Source organism: Macaca thibetana, chromosome 10 (assembly GCF_024542745.1).
Source record: "Macaca thibetana thibetana isolate TM-01 chromosome 10, ASM2454274v1, whole genome shotgun sequence".
In the NCBI taxonomy this organism is placed as follows: domain Eukaryota; kingdom Metazoa; phylum Chordata; class Mammalia; order Primates; family Cercopithecidae; genus Macaca; species Macaca thibetana.
In genome coordinates, this window is record NC_065587.1 from 61,115,555 (window position 1) to 61,140,094 (window position 24,540).

Genomic DNA, 24,540 nt, shown 5'->3' on the forward strand with positions numbered 1-24,540 from the left:
ATTTTAAATAATTTTTTTAAAACAAAAAAGACTAAAATGTGGTAAGAAATCAGTCTTGTGCATTTTGTACATTTGTGTCCTCCACTCTGTCTTCATTTACTGCTACAGGAAGCTGACTGCACAGCCGGTCACAGTTGAACAAAGACATCAGAAGGCCAGTTAGTCTCTTCACCACAGAAGCCCCCAAGTGAACCTAATTCTGAAGGACAGGTCTCAGTGTCCCTTAACTTTGTTCTCCCCAGGAGAAATCCATTTTGCTGCCAAATGTGACCAGCAGACTTGGGTGGATACATCTAGCACAATCACGGTCTTGTCATGCTGCCAACATGGCCCAAGGCATGGTGTGCAGGGCAGCCTCTCTGAAGGGCCTCTGCTACGCCTGCTCGCCAGCACCACCTCCGCCAGCAGCAGAACCCTTGCTGGATGCCTGGGCATCTGAGGAGCGGGAGGCCTGCTTCGGCAGGCGGATGGGGACATAGATGTTGGAAGCACGGTGCTCCTTGAGGTACTCTCCTCCCTTTTCTTCATATTCTTTCCTGGTGATCCAAACTTCATTATCATCTAGGTGGTCCAAGGCCCAGTCACGAGCACCGTACCAGGCGTCCAGCACAGGGTTTGAGGCAAGTTGAACCTGAAACACAAAGAAGATTCACCAGGACACCTCCACCAGGGCTCCAGGCGTGAATGTTCACCTGGCTCAGCTACAGCCCCCGATATTTTATCCCCAGAAATATACACATAGGTGGGCCCAGTGCACTCCAAGACAGTTCGGGGCTAGCTCCACACCCTGTAAACAAAGCTGAGCTGGAATGCCCAGATTCTTCAGAACACATGGCTGTCAGACATTTTACTAACACAAGACCTGACACTCGGGGTCAGAGAGGGGCCAGTGGCTCAGCCTCCTGCTGTGCGATGCTGTCAACCACAAGCTGTCAGGGAGAGGTGAAGCGGAGGCTGGCCTGTGACCTGGGGAAAAGGCCTTCCTGGCCCTGCTCCCCACTCTGAGCAGAGGGAAACAGGGGCCGCTGCAAGGCAGCTCTAGCCAGGGTAGCAAAAGAGCCTCAGGAGAAATGGCAGCAGAGAGGGGTGACCTGGGCGTTCCCTGTGAGGCTGCTGGCACTTAGTTTCCCCTTCTTCTCATCGGAGTTGGGCTGGGGTTCAGCAGCTCTGAGAAGGCCCTCGGCTAGGCTGACCTGATCATTACGGCAACGCTGCAGCTCCCATCGGGCCTCCTGTGTCCTAGAGTTACCCGCCTCACTTCCTACCTCCCTCTCACCTCCCCACTCCACCAATCCCATGAGTTCTAGGTTGGAATGGTGGTTTCAGAACTTTCGGGAGTGAAGGGCAGAGGCCGTAATGGTGGAATCAGCATGCGCAAATGGAGGTGGGAAAGTGCAGGCTCGGGAGTCCAGCTGCTGGGCTTGCCACGTGGGCAAGGGGCCTGTGAACCAGGACCTCGCCACTAGGATAACCAGAGGCCCCACCCCCTGGCTTCAGGGGACTTAAGTGCATGAGTGTAAGGCACGTGGTAGATGCTGCCTGCTACAGAGTATTCAATAAAGCGTAGCTCTCATCATTACTAATAAAAAAATGCAGCAAGATATATGATTAATAGACTATATAGCCATAAAAAGGATGCTCTGGAAATGTACCTATTCATATAAAAACAGTGTCACAATAATTCGAAAGTGAAAAAATTACAGGTTATAAAATAAGCTGTCAACAATCTCTTTTTGGTGAAAACCATACATGAGATGAAAACGACCGGAGAGTACACAAACAACATTGCTCGCAGAGACTGAAACTACAGTTTTCTTGGTTTTCATTTTGGTTTAAATTGTCTGATATTTTTGTAATATTTAAAAATGTTTTGCTGTTTAAGAAAAAACAGGAACTTAAAGTTGTAAATTTGCACATCTTGGGGTTCTCTTCCTTCTAATGATCACGGAGGGCCTTAGGTGGCCGGTGTGTTTGAGCCACTGCTGAATATATAATCTAAAATTGGAACATCAGGGCTTAGTGACGGTGTGACACACTCATGACATTACAACGTGAAAGGGGGCAGAAACAGGAGTCGGGGGGAGCTGAGGCAAGGTCAGGTGAGACCAAAACAGCAAAAGCAGGGCTGGGAAAAGATCTGGCTGGTAGCAGCATTCCTACAACCAATGCTCACAAAGTGATTCATGGGAGACTTTGGAAATTATCAAGAAACACATCTTGAAAATCCTCTACGATTTTTTTCTCTACTACTTCATCCTAAGTCGCTACTGCCAGCGTGACTCGGCCCCATGCTCACGCCCCTTCCTGTCACCCCTTGGCTTCAGCACTGCTGCTCTCTCCTGCTCCCCCCTCCTCTTCCTCCACCTCCTTCTTAGACTCATGGGTGTCCTACAGCCCTTAAATGCTAGTGTTCTTTAGGAATTCATCCTTAACATCACCTACCCTCCCAAAGAGTGCCCAGAACACATCTATGCTTGTGGCAGGTGGAAGGGTGTAAAACTACCCTCTCGCCTTCCCCCTTCCCCACCGAGCGCTCATCCAGCTAGCTGTGGCCACCTCTCCGTGTGTCCATTGGAAACTCAACCCACCCTGGAAATGGAACACACTATCCTCTCCCTTAAGTCTGTCCTTCCTCCCACAGCTCCTCGTCCAGTGAATCTCTTATTCAGCAAACTAGTTGCTCCACCTAGAACTTAGGAATTACCTTAGGTCTCACTTCCCTCCCCAGATCCAACTTACTAACAAGTTCTGACAATTTGACTGCCTTAGCCTCTTTCACGTCAACTCCCTCTCTTCCTCTCCCTCTGCCACTGCTTTCCTATTTCCTGCAGAGCTACCAAGTGACACTGTGCCAAGGGCTTGGGACACATTTCACAAGACAGTGGTTGTCTCTTCCCTAACAGAGGTGGATCTCGTAAGGAACATAGGAAAGGACAGGGAAGGCTTCCTGGAGGAAGTGATTTCCAGGAAACCAGCCACTGAGAGAGCTGGATGAGCTAGAAACAGTACTCTATGCAAAGGGAGCCAGCATGTGCAAAGGCCCTAAGGCAGGAAAACTCTGGAAAACTAATAGCAGTGAGCTGTGGCTGAAGTGCAGGGTGGAAGGGGGAATGATGAGAGAACCCTGGATAGTTCTTCAAGGTCAGAACACAAGGGACCCTGTAAAGCCTGACGAGTGGAGTGAGGGCTTCCTCCTAGAGGCTGGGAAGCTGCCTCCTAACTGGTCTGCTTCCAACATTTCTCTTAATACCCTATTTTGCACATCAATGTCAAATATATCTTACTAAATGTAAATCAGATCACATTCCCTGCTTAGGCTCCTTCATGGTTCATCACTATGGCTAAAGATAACAGCTGTACAGAAAAGAGTTAACAGAACGGCCCTACTGTTACCTTAGAAAGGCTACTTCCAAGGGTGGGGCCTTGGCAGGCATCTGGGAACTTGGATTTTGGGAGGTCCCCACCACCACCTGGTAAGAGTGGCTCAATAAGCCCATTCATACAAATAATGTGGTTTATGCCAAACACGTGTTTCCCTTCTGTGAGCCTGGAATTTGGGTATGCTCCAAGCAGGGGGCGCCTATGTGATCGGTCCCCAAATAAAACCCCAGGCACTGCATCTCCTACCAACTTCCCTGGTTGGTGACACTTAATGCGCTCTTACAAGGCTCTGCTGGGGAAATTATGTCCTGTGTGACTCCACAGGGAAAGGCCTCAGACACTTACACCTGGTTGCTCCCGGGTTTCACCCCAGGCACCTTGTCTCTCTGCTGAGTTGCCATACTAAGTCATAGCTGTAAGTATGATTACATGCTGAGTCCTGTGAATCCTCCTAGAGAAACATCCTGCCTGGAATGGTCTCAGGGACCCTCAAAACAACAGCTCATGTCTCAGAGTTTATTACATGCAGGCCCACTGTTGGGCGCTTGACGTGCACCAGTACACCGATTACCCCTTCCTACCCCTGAGAAAGCCAAAGCTTAGCACAATTCAGTAATGGTGACGATGGAGTCAGGACCAAAGCCCCGAGACGCCACCCTGAATGTACACTACATCATGCAGCAGAGCAGACCATGGCCAAGCTTCTTAGCAGGATGCACAGGCTCTGCACAGTGTGGGCTTTGCTGACCTCTCTACCTCACCCACCTCCTCTCCTCTTTGTCAGCCACGTGCTCCAGCAACACTCAGCCACTTCTCACTCCCTCAACAAGCTTCTGGCCTGTGTGCCCTTGCTCATGCTAATCCTTCTGTCTGGGATGCTCTCTCCAATGTGTCCCATGCCCCACACTGTCTACGTGGCAAACACCTATTCATCCTGAGAAGATCCAGATCCATGGAGCCTTTTCTGAACGCCAATGGAGACTGCCAGGTGCCCATGCCTGTATATCCCTTACACTCTGATTTACCTGGCTGCTGCCTGCTCAGATAGTGAGGTCCTTGCAGCCAGGTGCTGTGTTCAGGACATCTCAGCGTCCCCACAGTGCCTGGTCCATGATGGGAGCTCACACCATGTTTCTTGGTAATCAGGGATTTGGTAGGTAAATTGTGGGGCATTCACACCAGTCATAAAGATAGTATTTTAACAGAACAATGACATGGGAAAATGTTCATGACAAGTTCAGTTCAGCTTACAAAGCAGTACACACTCACATGTGTAGAAAATGTATGGCAGACAAGCTCTGCCTGCAGGGCTGGGACTGGGTAGGGAGAATGACTTACTTTTCAGGTACACTTTTTCACACTATTAGAATTCTATGCATGTCTTCATCTTCCAATTTAAAGAAACCACAAAATAGTATATAAAACACGATTCCCATTTTGCTTTAAAAATTAAACATGGACTTAAGATCAGAAGAAAAGCCACAAAAATGTTAACAGTGGATATTTCTGCATGATTATTACTTTTGCAATCAGAAAACAGGTAATGCTATTTTCAGAATAATTGACTACTCAAACAATCAGTACCTGAAAAGAAGACTGGAAGGGTCTCATCTCCAACAGTTCCTTCTCCATTCTGGCTTTCATCCCAGGATACATCGTGTTCCCGCCAGTGAGGAAAACGTTCTGAACCAGCGTTTCCTGAACGTCCTTTGGGTACCTAGGAAAGAAACAACTCCTAATATAGTCCCTTAACTCAAATATCAGAACAAAATGTGGATGCAGAAATGTAAGCTCTCAGTACAAAACAGAAAAACATCTACACAAAAAGCTAAAAAAAAAAAAAAAAAAACCAAAACTTTCAATTTTCATTTGTGTCTCTACAGAATGCCAGCCCAATGTGTCCACATAGCCAGACAAAACCATAATGTGAATGGCCAACTTATCTCCTTAACATGATTAGAATTTTTATACTTTTATAATACATTTAAAAAAAAATAAACTTGAGAATAAATTTACATACGTTTTGATAAAGTCTAACAAATTTATACATTCCAGTAACGATCACTACAATCAAGGGACAAACATTTCCATTATCCCCAAAAGCCATGCCTCCCTTTTGAGGGCCCATCTATCGACCTGTGCTTTCTTTTTATCTTTTTTAATAACAGCTTTATCTAAGACATATTTGATCACTTTCCAACCACTGTTAAGACAAGGCTCAAAGGCACTCAAAGTAGCAGCAGCAGCTTTTTCTTCCTTGCTAGGTACACGTTTCCCTGTCGTTATAACCAACAGCAGCCAGAGTCCTACAAAATTCGATTCCCTACTTGACCAACTTGAATGATCAAACTCACACTTCAGGTAAATGCCCGCATAAATGGGTAAAACACCTGGATTCTTATGGAAATATAAACTCTTAAGTTTACATTTAAGAGGAATGGAAAGGAGGGGAAAAAATTTTATTAGCTCTGCAATATTTTAGGGTGATTTAAGATCACTAATCTTTAATAATGTGAAGGTTTACATGGAAACCAGTGTACATGTTATTGGGTTGTTCAAACTTAAAAGACACTCTTAAAGCTACTCGAGTCAACCCAGCATTTATAGGTTCAGAAAACAACTAACTACAGAGCTCCAGTTAGGTGCCAGCTAGGTGCCAGGCCTGGTGATAAGAGATTAAGGGAATATTGTCTGAGCACAGCAAGTCAATGAAGAGAAGAGAGTGAGACGCATTTTCAAGTGCCTGACCATCACATCTACCATTCAATGCAAAATCCAAGGAAATGTTTCAGGAAAATAGAAGGAAAAGCAGATTCGCTGTCTCACCTGTCCAGAATGTACTGAAGAGTCTCTGCAATCCCAGCCTGCTCTTCTCCTATGAGAGATGGCTGGAAAATAATCTCTGGAGCTCGAATTCTTTCTGTCCCAACAAACAGCTGATGATATGCTGCCAAGTTAAACACGGGCTTTAAAAACCCAAGGTTTAAAAGATATTTTTAGGCCAAATGACAAACATTCCAGTGGCTAGTTTCCTCAAACTGCATTTCTTATCCCAACAGTTTCTGTCCCTTGTTAATGCCAGTATAGCCTCTCCCAACTCTCTTAACCTGCTAATTCAATTTCCTACCTTCTTCCAACCTGTATATTATAAACATGTACATGTTTCCATCATGAAATGGTCCCTGGGTTGCAGGGAGAGGCTTTGTGGAGAGCAGCAGTAAAAGGCCCAGCCTAAAGGACAAGTCTCCTGCTCAGTGCCTTGCTTAGTTCCCCATCCCTGCATGGCAAGGAAGCTCTCTCCCAGGTGGGTCTCAGCCTCAGGACAGTTTATCTGGTTGGTATTGTAATGACAGAAACATAGACTCCAAAGAGGATTATGTGTACTGGCACTGGCTTAAATGTAAATGAAACCATTAGGAGCCAGTCTTCAGATCTCAAGTTCCCAATCACTTTCCCAAATGTTTCTGCTGGGTGGACTGTTGCTCACAGATTCACAGATCTTGGTGCTGGAACCAATCCATCAATCACTGGGGAAAAAAAATCCCTGATTTCAGATGTTTTAAGTATTGGTACCCAATTTTCTAATATAACAGTTTTGTTTTAAGTCCTAAAGAAACAGACTAGCCCAGCCATTTAAGTCAACACCTTCAAAGAATAAGCATGTTCTGGGCTGTAGGAGTCAAACCTGGACAGTGGTGACCGGCTTCTCCACTCCAGGTGTTTCCTCTGAAAACAAGGGATCAAAATCATTCATGCTTTCCACATCTTCCAAAGACGGCTCCAGCTGCTCCAGGTCAGGGGTCTAAGAGGAGAAGCAGCAAAATGAAATGGAACCTGTACCTTCAGCAGGCCTCAGTTCTATCACTTTAGTGCCACAAAAAAGAACTGGGATCTTGCTCAATGTTCTAAAACCTTACATAAAAACTATGAAAATGTTTCTAAGCTATTTTTAAAAAAGCACACATGAACACGAAGACTAAAAAGCCAGGAACAGGCTTTGCTTTGATCTCCTACCTTTCCTACTTTATACAAGCCTTACCAACCCCCGCCTTCTCTAAAGCCTTCTGATGGTGCCAGCTCATGGCTGGGCCCCGTGGAAGACTTGCTGCTTGCATGAGTCACACCACCACACACGCAACTCTGAGGGAAGGGTGTGACAGCTGCTATCCTACAAGGCAGCTAGACTACCAGCAAAGTTAAAGCAATCTCTTAATAATTAATAAATACATCTGCTGGCCAGGGAGCGGTGGCTCACGCCTGTAATCCCAGCACTTTGGGAGGCAAAGGCAAGCGGGCTGCTTGAGCCCAGGAGTTCGAGACCAGCAGGGACAACACAGTGAAACCCCATCTCTACAAAAAGTACAAACATTAGCTGGGTGTGGTGGTAAGCACCTGTAGTCCCAGCTACTTGGGAAGCTGAGGTGAGAGGATCACTTGAGCCTGGCAGGTTGAGGCTACAGTGAGCCATGATCACGCCACTGTAATCCAGCCTGCGTGAAAGAGCAAGACTCTGCCTCAGAGATATAAATAAATTGTTAAATAAATGTATGTGCCAACACTAATGAGCTTAACAATCGGTCCCTTAACAGCAGGTCCTGCTGGGCTGGGAATGGGACTAGAGGCCCCAAGGTAGCGGAGCGCTTCCTATCCGTGGAGTCCTGCAGAACAAGCTCTCCTCCATGACCACAATGAACCTGGGCAGGGTCTAGACATGCCGGCACCATTTCCAAAAGAGAAGTTAGGGCGCTTTTAATTCTAATCTGTACAAAGTAAGCTGGGGATGGTGGTGGTTCTGAAAGACATCTTTAGCCATCTGTCACTGGACATCTGTCATTGGAGAGAAGTTCCGGGTGGAAATATTTAGTTGCATCCCAGGAAAGAATGCTGCAACAATGAGAGCTGCTGCAGAATGGACTGTCTTATGAGGCAGCGTCTCGGGAGGGTTCAAGCGGAGCGTACCCAATAGCCAAGTATGCTTGAGAGGAGACTGCGCCAGTGAGTATGCATTCTGAGTCTCGCCTTACTCTCGGAATTTATGAAGTATGTAAATTACCAACATAATTCAGAGGACTTAAATATACTTCTCTCGAACCTACTCATATATACTGCAAATGTAAACTGGCATTAAAGTAAGGCAATATCCCTCAATACCCCACACACATTCACACACCAAAAGTCATGTGGCAAATATGGCATGCAAAATGGGTGACAATGTACTCTAAATTCTGTTCAGTATAGATGACTCTACAATATTTGAGGGGGATTTTCCAGGCTTGAGGATCAACCCTGGAAAGGAAAGCGAATGTTTCTTCATGTGAGACTTGTGTACAGGATGAGGGGGCTGGTTTATAGGGGTAATCTGAGGAGGAAAGAAGATGGGTTGGGTGACACGAATCTAAAGAACCCTGCTCTCAGGGAAGGAAGGAAAAGCTGTCCCTGCCAATACTGAATCAGACACAGAGGGGAGGGACACCTGCTATCTGCACAATCCTCACTGCAGATATTGCTGTATTTGATGGGTGAGGAAACTGTCGCTCAGAGAGTTGAAGTAACTTGCCCAAGGTCACATAGCACTAGCAGGCAGTGGACACGTGGGAAGAGACAGAACTACTCGGTTCCGAAGTCTCTGTTCTGCCTTAAGCTGGAGTTCTACAAATCATGAGGCCGAGGATAAGACAAGTGGGGCTTTAGGAATATGGAAACGATCTAGCCTAAGGTCAGAGTAGGTAATACGAGAGATCAATGAAAGATTTTACACGCAGCAGCAAGACCAGCTGCGGCAATGACAGGCTCCTCTGTCCAGGCAGGGACAGCAGAGAGGGAGTAAAGGAACATTCCCCTTGCCATCTGCAGTTTGTGGTCTGGAAGACTCTCAGCTCCCCTCACAAGAAAGGAGCCCTCCCACAGGAGTGTCTGTGCCTATTCTGGCTTGGCACCAAACCCAGTTCTTCAGGAATGACCCCAAAGGGTTCCAGGAGAGGAGTGGAAATTGATCATCAAAGTTGTTTTTCATTTGGTGGTTTGTCATCTGGGGGAAGCAGGAACCAGGAGGCAGTGTGACATAACAGAAGGCGGCCAGGCTCTGCAGTCACTGATCCAGCTTGGAAGGCAACCAAAGGTATATGAAAGGTCCACAGAGGCAGAGCTGGAAAAGCACACTCTGAGCCGCTTCTCCATCTATGTATAAGTGGGACATGAACTTGGGGCAGCGTTGGGTGAGAAATGAACAACTCTTCCCTCTTCCCTTTTAAACACACACTTAATTTGGTCCCTTAAATAATTCTGTCGTATTACTGGGTTGAAGACAAAAATATCATCTGTGTATTTAAGATAACTACAGACAAAACATGTAACCTGTGATTCCCCAAGTAACAGGTGAAAGCAAGCACTGGGGTCCACTGGAGTCGTTCCCCTCTACACCCCACATTTTTACCCTATTTTTCATCTTCATCCTAACCTCCACCCTGGCCTCCCTCAATCCAAGTGATGACCTTTCCTGTGGATTCACACACCCTTCTCTATCCAGCCTGGAATCCAATCACTTTTGCCACCATCCCTCCATGAACTCTATCTGCTTCTGTTACATCCAACCAATAAGCCTGCAGTCTAAAGGATGCCTCCCAGTACTCTTTCCACTTGGGCTCTGGAGCAAATTATATTTTTAAAAGAAGGTCACAACAGTAACTTCTATCCCACACGCTTTTTTGTAATGTGACCCTGACACTCCTCATAAAGAGGTGGAGGGGCTTTGTTTCCTCCCCTTGAGTCTCAGTGGGGGACTGTGAGGACTACAACCAACAAAGTATGGTGCAAATGATGTCATGTGACTTCTGAGGTAAGGTCCTAAAAGGTCATGCAGCTTTCTTATGCTTTCATCTCTTGAAACATTCACTCTCTGGCTGCTCTCTTGGGAAGCTCCCTCTTGGAAACCAGTGGCCATGCTGGGAGGAGCCCAAGGCACATGAAGAAGCCATGTGTAGGTGCCTGGGTCAAGAGTCCCCCATGAACCGAGCCCTTAAGTCCTCCCAGCCCAGATACCAGACAAGTGAAAAACCTTCCAGCTGATTCCAGTCCCCAACTATTTAATTCTTCCCAGCAGTGGCTCCCGGCACCTTGAAGCAGAGATCCCTGCTGTATCCTCTCTAAATTCCTCACCCACCAAACCCATGAACACAATAAAATTGTTGTCGTTTTATGCTGCCAAGTTTGGAGTGGTTTTTGTAGCAATAGAAAAGTTAAATACGCTCCAGCAGGGCAAGAGTGCAGAAAGTCCCACGTGCTATTTAGGCAATCCTGTGGTTATTCTCAGCTTCCTTCTGCCTGCCCTTTCCCAAAACCCTTCTCCACAGTCTCCTTTCTAATCTCAACCCTGGGAATCTTAAAAGATCACCTTAGTTGCTTCAAAAAATGAACTTCCCTCTTTATTCTTCATTCTACTTCCTTATCTATTTTCATGTCCTTGAGAGCTTGTTTGGAGGTTCTAGGGGGGGAGCACAGCTACTTGTATACCCTTGATGGAAGACCGGTCCTCCTCTATTGGGGATGGTCGTCTTCTTCGACCAAGCATGCAGCTTCGGGAGGGACACACACGAAGTGGTGAGGACAGGAGACACCCGCCTAGCCAGCCAGATCAGCCAGATCAACCCTGGCAATCAATGGGGTGACAGATATCGCAGCCAGATCACTCTCATGTCCTATTTTCTTATCCTTCCAAGCCTTCCTTATTTCAAAAAATAATTATCATCCTAGCTAAGATGACCATTCAAGCTCTTAACTCTCCCATCAATCCTTTTGGCTTCCTTTATCTCTGACTGCTCTTGCTCAATCTTCGTCCTGGCTTTTCTTCTGTCACCTAACTCTCAAGCGGTGGCATTCTCCAGGAATTTTTCTTTTCTCCCTTCCCATTTGATTCTGTCCTCCCCTAGCTCCACCTGATGTCCCGCAGAGTCCTGAAAAACTCCACCTGATGTCCTACAGTGATTTTAAAGATAAGGAGCTCAGGGCCAGGTGCGGTGACTCATGCCTGTAACCCCTGCACTCTGAAAGGCAAGGTGGGAGGCCTGCTTGAGACCAGGAGTTCAAGAACAGCCTGGGCAACACAGCAAGACCCATCTCTACAAAAAATTAAAAAGCAAAAAGTTAGCTGGGCGTGATGGTGCACACCTATAGTCCTAGCTACTAGGGAGGCTGAGGTGGGAGGATCAATTGAGCCCAGGAGTTTGAAGTTACAGTGAGCCATCATCACACCATGTACTCCAGCCTGCGCAACAGAGTAAGATCCAATCTCTTAAAAAAAAGGTGCTCAAAATTAAGCCAATTATCTTCCCAAACTTGGTCAAAGGCACTACCATCTACCCACCGCCTTTCAATACAGCCTAAGGGTTACAAGAGTGGAATCTGGAATTGAACTGCTCGTGTCTGAATTTGACCAGTACTACTTCTAGCTATGTGACCTCACTCCAATCTTTCCTTGTCTGTAAAAGAGGGATAATGATAGTACCTAGCCGTTGAGTTGTGAACATGAACCAGGAGGACACCTGTGTAGGTGCTCAGCAAGGGGTCGGCACATGTCACATGCTCTATTCCTAATCAACACTGCTACTCTCGTCACCTTGGCTTGTAAATGGCAGTGAGATCTTGGGATCCTACATCTGATCCTACATCTGTTCTGTTTTCCCCCTGTAGCCTCACCCCTCCCTTCAACCATCATCCTAACTGCCACCAGTTAGTTTCCCAAAACAAAATCTCATTGTCTCATTCACTTGCTCAACATCCCTGGAAAGCTACGAACGTCTGAAGCATAATATGCAGGCTCGTAAGCCTAACGGGTAAAGACCTTAATCTCCACTTCATCACCCACCACAGCCTTTCTTGTTCACACTCTATATACCTGCATGTGTGGTTCTTTCCACCTAAAATGTCCTTCCCTCCTGCTCTGCTACCTACTGAAATCAAATAATCTCCCTTTTTTTTTTAGAGAGGGTCTCGTTCTGTTGCCCAGGCTGGAATGCAGTGGCACAACCATGGCTCACTGCAGCTTCGAACTCCCAAGCTCAAGTGATCCTCCGACCTCAGCCTCTCAAGTAGCTGAGACTACAGATGCATGCCCAGCTAATTTAAAATTTATTTATTTATTTATTTTGAGATGAAGTCTCGCTCTGTTGCCCAGGCTGGAGTGCAGTGGTGCGATCTCCACTCACTGCAAGCTCCGTCTCCCAGGTTCATGCCATTCTCCTGCCTCAGCCTCTCAAGTAGCTGGGACTACAGGCGCCTGCCACCACGCCCAGCTAATTTTTGTACTTTTAGTAGAGACGAGTTTCACCACATTGGCCAGGCTGGTCTCAAACTCCTGACCTCAGGTGATCCACCCGCCTCTGCCTCCCAAAGTGCTGGGATTACAGGCGTGAGCCACCGCGCCCGGCCAAAAAAAATTTTTTTTAGAGACAGGATCTATGTGGTTCAGGGATTGGTCGCAAATTCCTGGGTGCAAGCGATCCTCCCTCCTCAGTCTCTCAGTGTTGGGATTAAATGTGTGAGCCACTGTGCCCAGCCCAAATAATCTTTCAAGGACCAGCTGAAACATCCAATCCTTTCTCAAAAAACCAAATGTGTATTCCCACACACATTTACCAGCATACCTGCTATGCTTCATTACAGTCAGCTAAGCATGGTGCTATAGCCCTCGTTTTTTGTTTTTGAAGTACCCAGGAAGGCAGGTGTTGCATCTTAATCACCTCTGCATCCCTGGTATACTGCGCCTGGCACTGAGTGGTGGGCCGCTGGGATACACCCTCAAATTCCCCTGGAATAGAGATGATTGTAAAGCTTTGGGTTTCAAGAAGTTTCTTCAGCTGCCCAAAAAAAAAAAAAAAAAAAAATCAACATTCACCTTCACCTAGCTTCATTCCAAAGCATACCATCTTAAGATAACTTCTTAGCTTCACAAAAATTATAAAAAGGATATTTACTTATCCCAATTCATATGATTCACAGAGAGGAACAAAGCTGGTAATTTCAACACAGAGAACAGGCATCCAACAGAGAACAGTTTTCTCTGCCACGGTTGGCTTCTCTCCTGCTAGAGTTTGCCAGGGTCTCCACATGTCTTACGTGGTGTTCAGAAACACTAATATGACTGTTCTTTTGGAACTGCATGGAATGACAGTTTGCCAAGGCATACCACAGACGATGCAGCATGGTTCCCTAAAACAGCCTTGAGCGGCGTAAGCAGCAGCAGAGGCCAACCTTGATCTTGGCTAGTAAAGCGGGAGAACTTTCTATAACTGGCCCATTGTGTTTTCCAACAAATGATAATGCTCAAAAACTGTGTTCTCCCCCCTCCTACCCTCTTATGTTGTGCTTGTAGCTATGAAAATCAAGCATCTTCTGGTTTAAATACTTCATTACAATTCATGCTAACAAAGCCTGCTCCTCCACAACATCCTCACAGAAATAACTGCAGAATAACAAGGGCCAGAATAGATTGGTCTATAAGAAAACAGATTTTTGAGATCACTATTAGTTAAATTCCAGCTGTATTAATTCAGTTCAGCCATTACTGCTTAAGTGGAATTTCAATATGAATTTGGTTCACATATATCAATTCAATTCATTCTAAATGAATTATATTATTGGAAAATACTACAAATACTTTTTGAAAGGTAGAACTGGCTAGCCAGTGTCATGGTAACTTTATCCCACAAATGTGACTGTAATTGACTCTGATCATTAAGAATTACCCTAAAATGCTGAATGCTGATTAACCATTAAAGGTTTAGTGACCGATCATTGCTTTTTTTTTCTCTGAGACAGAATCTTGCTCTGTTGCCCAGGCCGGAGTACAATGGTGCAATCTTGGCTCACTATAACCTCCGCCTCCTGGGTTCAAGCGACAGGCGCCTGCCACCACGCCCAGCTAATTTTTCTATTTTCAGTAGAGATGGGATTTCACCATGTTGGCCAGGCTGGTCTCAAATTCCTGACCTCAGGTGATCCGCCCGCCTCGGCCTCCCAAACTGCTGGGATTACAGGCGTGAGCCACTGCCCCCAGCCCAACTGATCATCAAATTTGTTGCACATAGAAAAATCTTTTGCAGTCCAACATTTCAAAATCCCCTAAACCCAAGGAGATTTAAATGTGTGTGCCAGAGCATAAAATAAAGTAGGTACCTACTGAGTATCTGCTGAAAGAATGGGGGAATGGGTGGTGAATCACAGCATGTAACAAATGCAAACAAATGAACAAAGAAAAGGAAAAACTAGATTCTCAACTGCTGAAGAATCACATCTTCACAGCTGTTTGGTTTTTTTTCCCCTTTTGAAATCTGAAATCCTTCATCTGCATGTGGCTGAGTGGCACTGCTCTGGTATAAAGAAGAATATGTCCTGCTAACATGTCGAGCATGATAAAAACTAAATATGGATGAATATATAACAAAGACAACATGCTTCCAGATTTCAGTAAACAACAACTCAAACCTCAAACAAAGACCTGAAAACCGAGAGAAGCAAAATGGAAAAGGCACACTGATTCAGCTGAGGCTGATCTGGGATGCTGCGTTGGAAGAAGATGGCAAAGGCCCCTTCTACACAAGATCTTAGTGATCCAGTAAGGTGCTCTATAAAGCATACACTCATGTACTGTCCTCACATAATCGACAGCCTGTCGAGATGCAAAGAATGCAACAGTGAGAGCAGAAACTATGAGCGAGCCTCCAGCTGGGAGCCAGTCACTGCAAAAGTAAGCTTCCTGTTGAGCCAAAGGCAACTCTGACATCACTGAGAAGCACCATGCTACACCCAAGCATGAAATGGCACTGACTTGCATTTTTCCAAAGTACCTTTTTTTCTAGAAGGATAGGTAATCAACAGCTTAATGAAAGTTGATTTAAAAAGAAAAACAAAAAAAACAAGAGGCTAGTCTGGTTTATCCTGCCTAAAACATGTCTCAAGGCAATAAGTTACTTTGTTTTGGAATTCTAGGGATGACAGACCCAGGAATAGTATGTACAATTACTAACTCTTTGTTCCAGTTCTAAAGGCAGGGGACTCTACCTGTGACTTCTGGACTGAATACTGACCTGCAGGCTGCCCCTTTGCCATACAGGAACTAAGATGCTGGGGTCTAAGCTCTTTTGGCTACTTTGACACTTATTAACAACCAAGCACGGTGGCTCAAGCCTGTGATCCTAGTGCTTTGGGAGGCTGAGGAGGGAGGTTCACTTGAGGCCAGGAGTTCGAGACCAGCCTGGACAACTTGATGAGACCCCATCTCTACAAAAAAAATCGTAAAAATGACTTGGGCATGGTGGTGCTCACCTGTAGTCCTAGCTTCTTAGGAGGCTGAGGTGGGAGGATCCACTTAAGCCCAGGAGTCTGAGGTTACATTGAGCTATGATCATGTAACTGCATTCCAACTGGGCAACAAAGTAAGACTCTGTCTCAAACGAACAGAAAACACACTTTGCTTTTTGTTTGTTTTTGAGATGGAGTTTTGCTCTTGTTGCCCAGGCTGGAGTGCAATGGAGCAATCTCAGCTGACTGCAACCTCCACCTCCCAGGTTCAAGTGATTCTCCTGCCTCAGCCTCCCAAGTAGCTGAGATTACAGGCATGTGCCACCACACTCGGCTAATTTTGTATTTTTAGTAGAGACAGGGTTTTGCTGTGTGGGCCAGGCTGGTCTCAAACTCCTGACCTCAGGTGATCTGGCCTTCCAAAGTGCTGGGATTACAAGCGTGAGCCAGCATGCCCGGCCTCAAAAACACTTATTAACAGTGCACGGGTGAGGAAAACAGAAGAGGAAGAAGAAAAAGAGAAAATCAAAGAGCTTATTCAGAGGGTCTTTAGCAACCAATAAAAGGCTGATCTTAAGGCAACCTATACATGTATTATTGAGCATAACTAGCAACTGCTGTAAAAAATTCATAAATCATGGATGAAGCATGATCCCTGTCCTTAGAGAATATCAAGATGGAAAGGAGGTAAATGAATAATCAACCACAATATATTTAATAAAATACTAGAATAAAATTAAAGGAAGTATATGACTGCCAATGACTATCAGTAGAGCTGGTTTAGGTTCAAGACAGCACCACAGGTTTGCTGTGTGAATGTTCTTCCTATGTTAAATGCGCTTTCCGCGCTCAGGTGTACAGGGTGAAATCCCTTCTAACGGAATTTCAGTTGGTACAAGGTCAGTGCTATCTCTGCCACCACCCACGTCCCTTCAGCTATCTTTTCCTCCCGACTCTGGGCAAAACCCCTTTGATGTCAGCCCTCTGAGGATACTCCTCCTCTCAAGAAGGGCTGCTCCTTCCAAGGCCCTCAGTTACCTCTGGCTTGCTGTCTACCACATCCACCTCGAGGTTGACTTCCGCTTGGAGGATTTTCTGCTTAGCCTGCTCCACTGCTGAACTGAGCTTCTGGATGTAGGACTGCAGCTCTTCTGGGGAGTCCATATTCAGCTCTATCAGAGCTTTGTGAAACTGATCCATCTGGCCATCCTCTAGAAGTTCCTGAAAACAGAGCATTCACAAACAGGAAGGAAAGTAGCTTCAGAGCCAAATGGAGAAAATGACAGCTGGAGAGGGCTTCCAGAGCTCCCCTGGCCTACCCTGCCCAGAGCCACACCTCCAGCTCCCTCCAGTTTCACACAGCTGCCAACCTCTCTAGCTGTCTCTAGGCTAGCATTGCATCACAGTTCTAGCAACAACTGATTAGGTAAAACTAATGATGGTGACAGATATCTAAAAGGTTGTTACCCCTTTTTTTTTGGGCGGGGGGGGAGAAAGGTTGTGGAGGAAGGTGGGAAAGTTACTAAGAGGAGACATGAAAGGAGCCTTCTGGGGGGGATGCTGACAATGCTGTTTCTTGACCTGACAGCAGATACATGGGTGAGTTTCACTTTGAAAATCCATCAAGATGAAACAAAGATTTGTGCACTTTGCATGATGTATGCTACACTTACAAAGTTTAAAAACATAAAGGAGTTTATAAGGTGAAAATAAATAATGCTGGAGTCCACAGCTCTTTCAGAAGCAGCTGCTTCTACACTGTATTCTATGCTGATGATCCCCCTGCACTCCTTCCTGACCCCAAAGGTGACAAACAGTCAAACCATCTTAAGGCCAATGGAAAAATATACAAGAAAATCTGAGATCATCTTGTTAACACAGAAGGGCGCCCGTCCCTGTGTCTGCTATTACTTGCACGTATAGCAGTCGGTCCAGACGCTCCTGATCCAGCTGCAGCTTCTCCTCCCGCCGCCGGGCATTGAGCTCCTGCAGCCGCCGCAATTGCTGCTGCCGCCTTTCTTGTTTCTCCTCAGAGGTCAGGGTGCTGCCCAGGAGCTTGCTGGAAAATGGGAGCTGCATCTTGTGGACATTATTCTCATAATAATCAGGACACCGCCATTTGTGTAATTCTTCAAAGAAACAGTTTTGACAGTTATGAAATGGAAACACTATTAACAACAATTAAAGTCAATTACCAGCCAGGCGCGGTGGCTCACGCCTATAATCCCAGCACTTTGGGAGGCCGAGACGGGCGGATCACAAGGTCAGGAGATTGAGAGCATCCTGGCTAACACGGTGAAACCCCGTCTCTACTAAAAATACAAAAAATTAGCCGGGTGTGGTGGCGGGCGCCTGTAGTGCCAGCTACTCAGGAGGCTGCGGCAGGAGAATGGCGTGAACCCGGGAGGCGGAGGTTGCAGTGAGCCGAGATCGCACCACTGCACTCCAGCCTGGGCAACAGAAAGAGACTCTGTTTTTTTTTTTTTTTTTTTTTTTTTTTAAATCAATACCAGCATTTCAGACATAGGTCAGATGGAGAAAATACACTCCACCCAATCCCTGAATCCACTCAATCAACTAAAAGCAGCTACCAAACCTGGACATAATGCCAGCACGCCTGTTCTAAAAGAACTGCTAAGTAAAGTTCTTCAGCGAGAAACACCACCAGAAGGAAGCCTGGAGCACCAAGAATGAAGAAAAAGCAATATAAATGATAAAAATCTGCTTAAACATAACAGACTCATCTCCTTATGAGTTCTTTAAAACCTATTTGACAATTGAAAGTAAAAATCACAACACTGTCTGATGGCTTTCCAATGTATACAGATGAAATAAATAAGACAACTTTAAGATAAACCGGGCAAAATAAAGGAGTCAATATAGTGCTGACATTTCCACATTCCCCTTGAAGTGGTAAACACAGAATCTAAGTAGACTATGAAAAGTTGTGTTTACTGTAATCTCTAGAGCAACCACTAAAAACTACAATAAAAAGGTACAGTAAAAAACACAACAGATAAAATACTTAAAAAAGAAAAACTCAAATAACCTAAAAGGAGGCAGGAGAGAGAAACAGAGGAACAATAAACAGAAGAAACAAAACAAATAATAAAATGGTGAACATAAATCCAAGCATATGAATAATTAAACTAATTATAAATGGTTTAGCCTAACAATTAAATAGAGGTTGACTTTGAATAGATATTTTTAAAAAAATGATCCAACTACCAAGAAACTCACTTTGAATATAATGATATAGGTAGATTAAAGGTAGAAGGATGGAAAGACATACCATGCAAGCACATGACCCAGCAATCTATTTACTCTGGAGAAATGAAAATGAGTTCACCCAAAAGCCTGTCTCTATCCCAAGTCCAGGCAATCTTTCCCTCACTTCTTCTGTATCACTATGGTTTTATCTTTGCAAAATGTCACGTAAATGGAGTCAAATAGTATGTACTTTTTGAAACTTTTTTTTTTTACTCAACATCATGCCTTTGAGATTCATTCAAGTTGTTCAGTGTATCAGTAGTCTGTTCCTGTTTATTGTGGATAAAGACAGGATCTGATTATAAAGAGAGAGCATATGTAACCAACACCACAATCAGGATACAGAACAGATCCATCATCCTAAAAAATTCCCTCATGCTCTCTCTTTATAATCATATCATAGAACTGTAAAAGAAAAAGTTGACTAAAAAAAAAAAGTGTCAATACTGGAGCACCTGGAGAACAGAGAAGTGGGAGCACGGAGAGTTGTGTGCTTCAGCCGTGTCTTCCGGCAAGCCGCTAACTCTCCAGACTGAGTATTCTCATCAATTATTTATTTCCCTATCTGTCTCCCCAACTTCTTTGTATCCCAGGAATAACAGATGCTGAATAAATGCTTTCTAAAGTTAATTAAAACACAGCCCTTAACACATGAAACATATACTTAAAAATGGTTAAAATGGCAAATTTATGTTACATGATTTTCACAATTAAAAATTAAAAAAAAAAGATGCAGTTTTTGCCCTTCAGGAGCTCATTATTGGTCAGCTGAGGTCAGCACCCTCAACGAGAACAAGCAAATCCACTATTGGAATAGAGCTGTATTCACAGTGGCATTGTCCATAGTCCTTTGGTTTTATATGAACTATTTAAATTCAGGAGGAAGATATTTTCATCACATTCAAGTGACAATAGTAACTAAAACTCACACTTTAATTTGAAGTGTAAAATACAACCAAAAGTCCAAGACAAGCTTGAAAAGAATAAGAAGTGTTTATGCAGCATAGATTTTATGCTAATGGTATAATAAAACAATTTCAATTGTTTTCTAACTTAAGATATTTTTAGTCTGATATGTTCTGCTCACTCTTAAAAATGTTTAGTATCTGGAAAAAGTTGAAAGTTGTACAATTCCAAGATCTGTATTACAGGCAAGTTATAAAAGCTACCATTTGTGAAGGGAAACCATACAACGTAAATTATCAGGTTACTGAATAGTTTAAGAAAGGGAATACAAAAAGGGGAAGGGGGTGCTTAAAAAGTGAGCAAACAAAGAATTACGCTGGCAATAATTTAAGGAATACAAGGTAGACAACACCCAAAAGCTGCAGGCAAACATCCTCTTGGATACCTTCCACATAATCCTCAGCAATGTAGCTGTGCTCATGCAGAATCTCCTCCATGCGGCTGAGGGTGATGGCTGCCAGGTGACCAGGGTACTTCAGCTGGAGGAGACGCTGGAGGTAACCAGCTGCTTGGCTTCCTCCAAGATTGATGCGCTTGCAGTTTTTAGCATCTAATCTATAACCAAGCAGTAGAAAACAGCACTGACATTTCTGGAGGACAGAAATATGAAGCATCTTGGGAGAAACAAGATAATTTAAGGCAGATAAAGAAGAAACAGACCAGCAGGAGAAACACAAAACCTGACAGCTGGAAGGGACGTTCAAGTTCTCCTGGTATAGCCTCTTTTCTCTAGGCAGGCATTCCTAGTTCACCTATACAGTCACATGGCCACCTAACAGGAATGCACTCCAAAGTCAGATCTTAATGAGTCTCATCATGTATTTCTCAAACTGTAGTCCTGGGACCAAGTATCCCAGAATTAGCTGGAGGAAATGTTGAACGTGCCAATTCCCAGTACACAGCTGCTCTGGGGTAGGGCCTGGGAATCTGCATTTTAATGGGCTCCCTAGGCGACTGGTGAAGGCCAGAGTTTAAGAAGCCCTCCCCTGAATACTCCACATCTACTGATTAAGTAAACACATTAAGTAACCACACACATCCTGGTTTACTGTAAAAGAACCAGAGTAATTTTATTTTCCTAATGTGTGAAACTAAGTGGCAGAGCACTAGGAACTTGCTGTAGAAAACTAAAATGTCACTGCTGTATCGTACCTCACCAGCAGATGCCAGCATAGAACAGGATATGATTCACTCTGATAATTTCCCAGCCTTCAGGTAATTTTCTCTCAATATAACATTAACATGTTACTTTTATTTCTGCATATTCTCTTTACATAGAGAACTTCATACATCAGGAGTGTTTGGTAACACCTAAGAATTACTTTTTTCTTCATAGATTTTCACAGAAACTTCACAAGAAATTCAATGGTATTTGTCTTATATGTTCAGTCTGCTTTACAGTTTACAAAGTGCCATTACCTACCTTATCTCATTTCATTCTCAGAGTAACCCTGGGAAATCAGTTGTTCCCAATTTTACATGTCAGGAAATGAAGTGAGGAAGTTAAGTAGCAGAGCTGCAAACCCAGACATTCAGCTCTAAAGTATGAGTCTCTTTATGCCATGTGAGAAACCTTCTCAGGAGAACACAGTGCTGGCCTAGGCTCTTACCAGACAGTGAAAGCTCAACAATCAAGTGGGAACAGACTTTTAAATATGACATAAACTACCCTTGCCTTTTATTCAACTTGAAAATATTTAGTATGGGTCCATTATGTGCCAGGCACTGTATCTGAAAAGTCTAAACAATAATGATTAAAGAACTTTAAATTTGCTGGGCACGGTGGCTAACCCCTGTAATCCCAGCAAGTTGGGAGGCCAAGGAGGGTGGATCACTTGAGGTCAGGAGTTTGAGACTAGCCTGACCAACATGGTGAAACCCTGTCTCTAATAAAAATACAAAAAAAATTAGCCGGGCATGGTGGCAGGTGCCTGTGGTCCCAGCTACTCGGGAGGCTGAGGCAGGAGAATCAATTGAACCTGGGAGGCGGAGGTTGCGCTGAGCCGAGATCGTGCCACTGCACTCCAGCCTGGATGACATAGCAAGACTCTGTCAAAAAAAAAACAAAAAAACCCCACTCCAGAACACAAAGATGGTCTCAATTAAATTTATTCAAAACATTTCTATTGAATGCCTATTACCTGTAGATACTATGTTAGCTATCTCCCCATAAGTCAGAATTATAAAACTGTAGAATTATGGATGTGGAACTAAGAGATCATCCACCCCAACTCCCTCCAGAAGGTCACAAAGGACAGAACTATGGGCAAAGGGACTTACCCATAGTCACACAGTGAGGTAGTTCAAAGCTAAGCCCAAGGGCTCAGTTCATAGGCTAGTACTTGCTCTTTCTACTCTGCCTTTAAAGCACGCACTAAATGTTTCCTGAATGCTTCTCAAAATAGCACTCAAATGCCACAAGTGCAACTCACCTCCCTTCTAAGATGGGTAAAACATGTGTACACTGGTATCCAGATGAAATGATGAGTCCACTGCACATCGAGTTCTTTGGCTTATTGTGGTAGAAGCTGAAGAGGCTATCTATTCCATAGGCAACCTTAGGAATCCCATAGCACTCAAAAAGAAGTTCGGACATCATTTGCCGTGAATATAGTGGGTTGCACACAGCTTCTGTCAAAACTATGGGATGATCAACGCAGCCCTACTTTGAAAAGAAAGGGCAAATAGATGAGTGGTAACAGAATACTCTTTTTGAAGCATAGAATAACCCAAAATCCTTATTGCAGGGCTGAATTTGCTTTTGGCCTCTTAATCAAAAACCTGATCACAGGCGATTGTAAGACTCTCATCTCGTCTTTACTGGAAAATACGAAAGTAGAGTCAATTTAAGTCAAGGTCCCATCCAAACTGTCAGCAAATCGTGTTGGCTGTATCTTCAAAGTATCTCCAAAATCCAACTGCTTCTAATCACATTCCCTGCTACCTGCCTCATCTAAGCCACCATCATCTCTCACCTGGGTTATTCCAACAGCCTCCTAACTCGTCCCTGTTTCCACCCTATGACCCATGACAATTCATGCTCCATACAGGAGTCACAGTGATCCTTTTGAACATAAGTCAGGTCCTTCCTCAGCTCAACGCCCTGCCATGGCTCCCCATTTCACGCAGTAAAAGCCTATAAGGTGTGTGATCTGCCTCTCCACTACCTCTCTGACATCCTCTTCCAGGTACTACTCTCCCCCTCACATAGGCAGCCTTGCAATTAGGATTAGGGCACACTCCTGCCTCGGGGCCTTTTCACTGGCTGTTTCCTCTGCCTGGACTGTTTTTCTTTCAGATATTCACACGGCTTGCTATCTGAATCACCTCCTTCAAGTCATTGTTCAAACATCACCTTCACGAGTCCTACCCTGACCATCTTATTGAAAAAAATGTAACTCCCTCCTCTCCTATCATGGAGTAGAATCTACTATATTTAATTCTATGTTTACTGCCTTTTCATACTAGAATATCTTTCCACAGTATTAATAGCTCCATAAACACAGGAGGTTTTGTGTGTTCACAGATGTACTCCAAATGCCTAAAAAGTGCCTGACACAGAGTAAGTGCTCAATACATATTTGTTAATAAATGGACTTCTTAACAAACGAGCATATATGCCCAAATGCATGCTCCAAGATACAAGAAGCAGCATTTTATTCGCTGCTATACCCCCAGCGCCTAGCATCGGATCGACTAAAAGACAATCGGAGCTACTGAAGTGACTGTTACCTCTCCGAAAGCAGAGTGAGCGGGGACGAGACCGCACCCCTCCCCTCAAGCCCAGCCCAGTCCAGCCCACTCCGCCCTTCACCTGTGAGGAGACACCCAGGTGCTGGAAGCTGTAATCCAGCAGCAACTCCTGAAGCTCCAGGTTGACCGGCACGTTGCGGTCGAAGGGCGAGCGCAGCATCCAGCGCAGTGGCTCCAGGCTGCCCAGGGCGTTTCCCACCTGCGGGCCCGACCCGCCCCGTGCCCCGCCACGACCGCGGGCGCACACCGCGCGGAACTGCAGGCGCGGCTCGGGACCTGGGTCCTGCCCGGGACACGCCCAGCCAGCGCGGACTTGGAACGACCCGTTGTCCAGCACCAGCGGTACCGGCAGTAGCCCGTGTGCCACCGGGCCAGCCTCCAGCACCGGGTCGGGTGCGGAACGGGCGTCGCGGAACGGGAACACGTTCGCCGCCATCTTGGAGCGCGCGCCCAGCCCCGCCCCTCAGCGCAGCGTCCGCCCAGACGCCGCGAAACCGCGCCTCCGACGTCACGCAGCGCGATTCAGGCCTTAAAGTAGCTCGATGACTCCTCCGTTCTCGAAACCCGGCCAACCTTTCCACCTGACTCGCCTCTGGTCGTCCAGGCTGCTTTCAGGATCGCTGAGACCTATCCATTCTGGCTGCGAAATTCTACGTTGCTTAATCTCACCCCCAATAGACTATGAGTGACCACGCCCCTTCGCTCTAGCTGGGATGCCCAGTTTGGAAGCTCCGCCCCAATGCGTATCGCCGCCAGGCCCCGCCCCTTTCTGGCCGTCAGCTTCAGCGCCGGGCTCGGTGGAGCCCCGCCTCTCTGCCTGGCCACGCCCCATCGCCGGGCGTGTACCATCGGTAGGGTGCGCACCTTCGACCGCCC

At 45.4% G+C, this 24,540-nt stretch overlaps 1 protein-coding gene across 1 annotated transcript; it reads right to left on the minus strand.

The window, feature by feature from the left end:
* Positions 1-24,168, minus strand: ACTR5 (actin related protein 5). Its single transcript, XM_050807099.1, has 9 exons — positions 23,726-24,168; positions 22,344-22,573; positions 20,297-20,466; positions 17,587-17,804; positions 16,714-16,896; positions 7,067-7,183; positions 6,208-6,347; positions 4,966-5,098; positions 1-631 (listed from the first exon to the last, which is right to left on the minus strand). The coding sequence occupies exons 1-9, from the start codon at positions 24,098-24,100 to the stop codon at positions 374-376; spliced, it is 1,824 nt and encodes a 607-aa protein (XP_050663056.1). The 5' UTR covers positions 24,101-24,168; the 3' UTR covers positions 1-373.
* Positions 24,169-24,540: the final 372 nt, after the last annotated feature.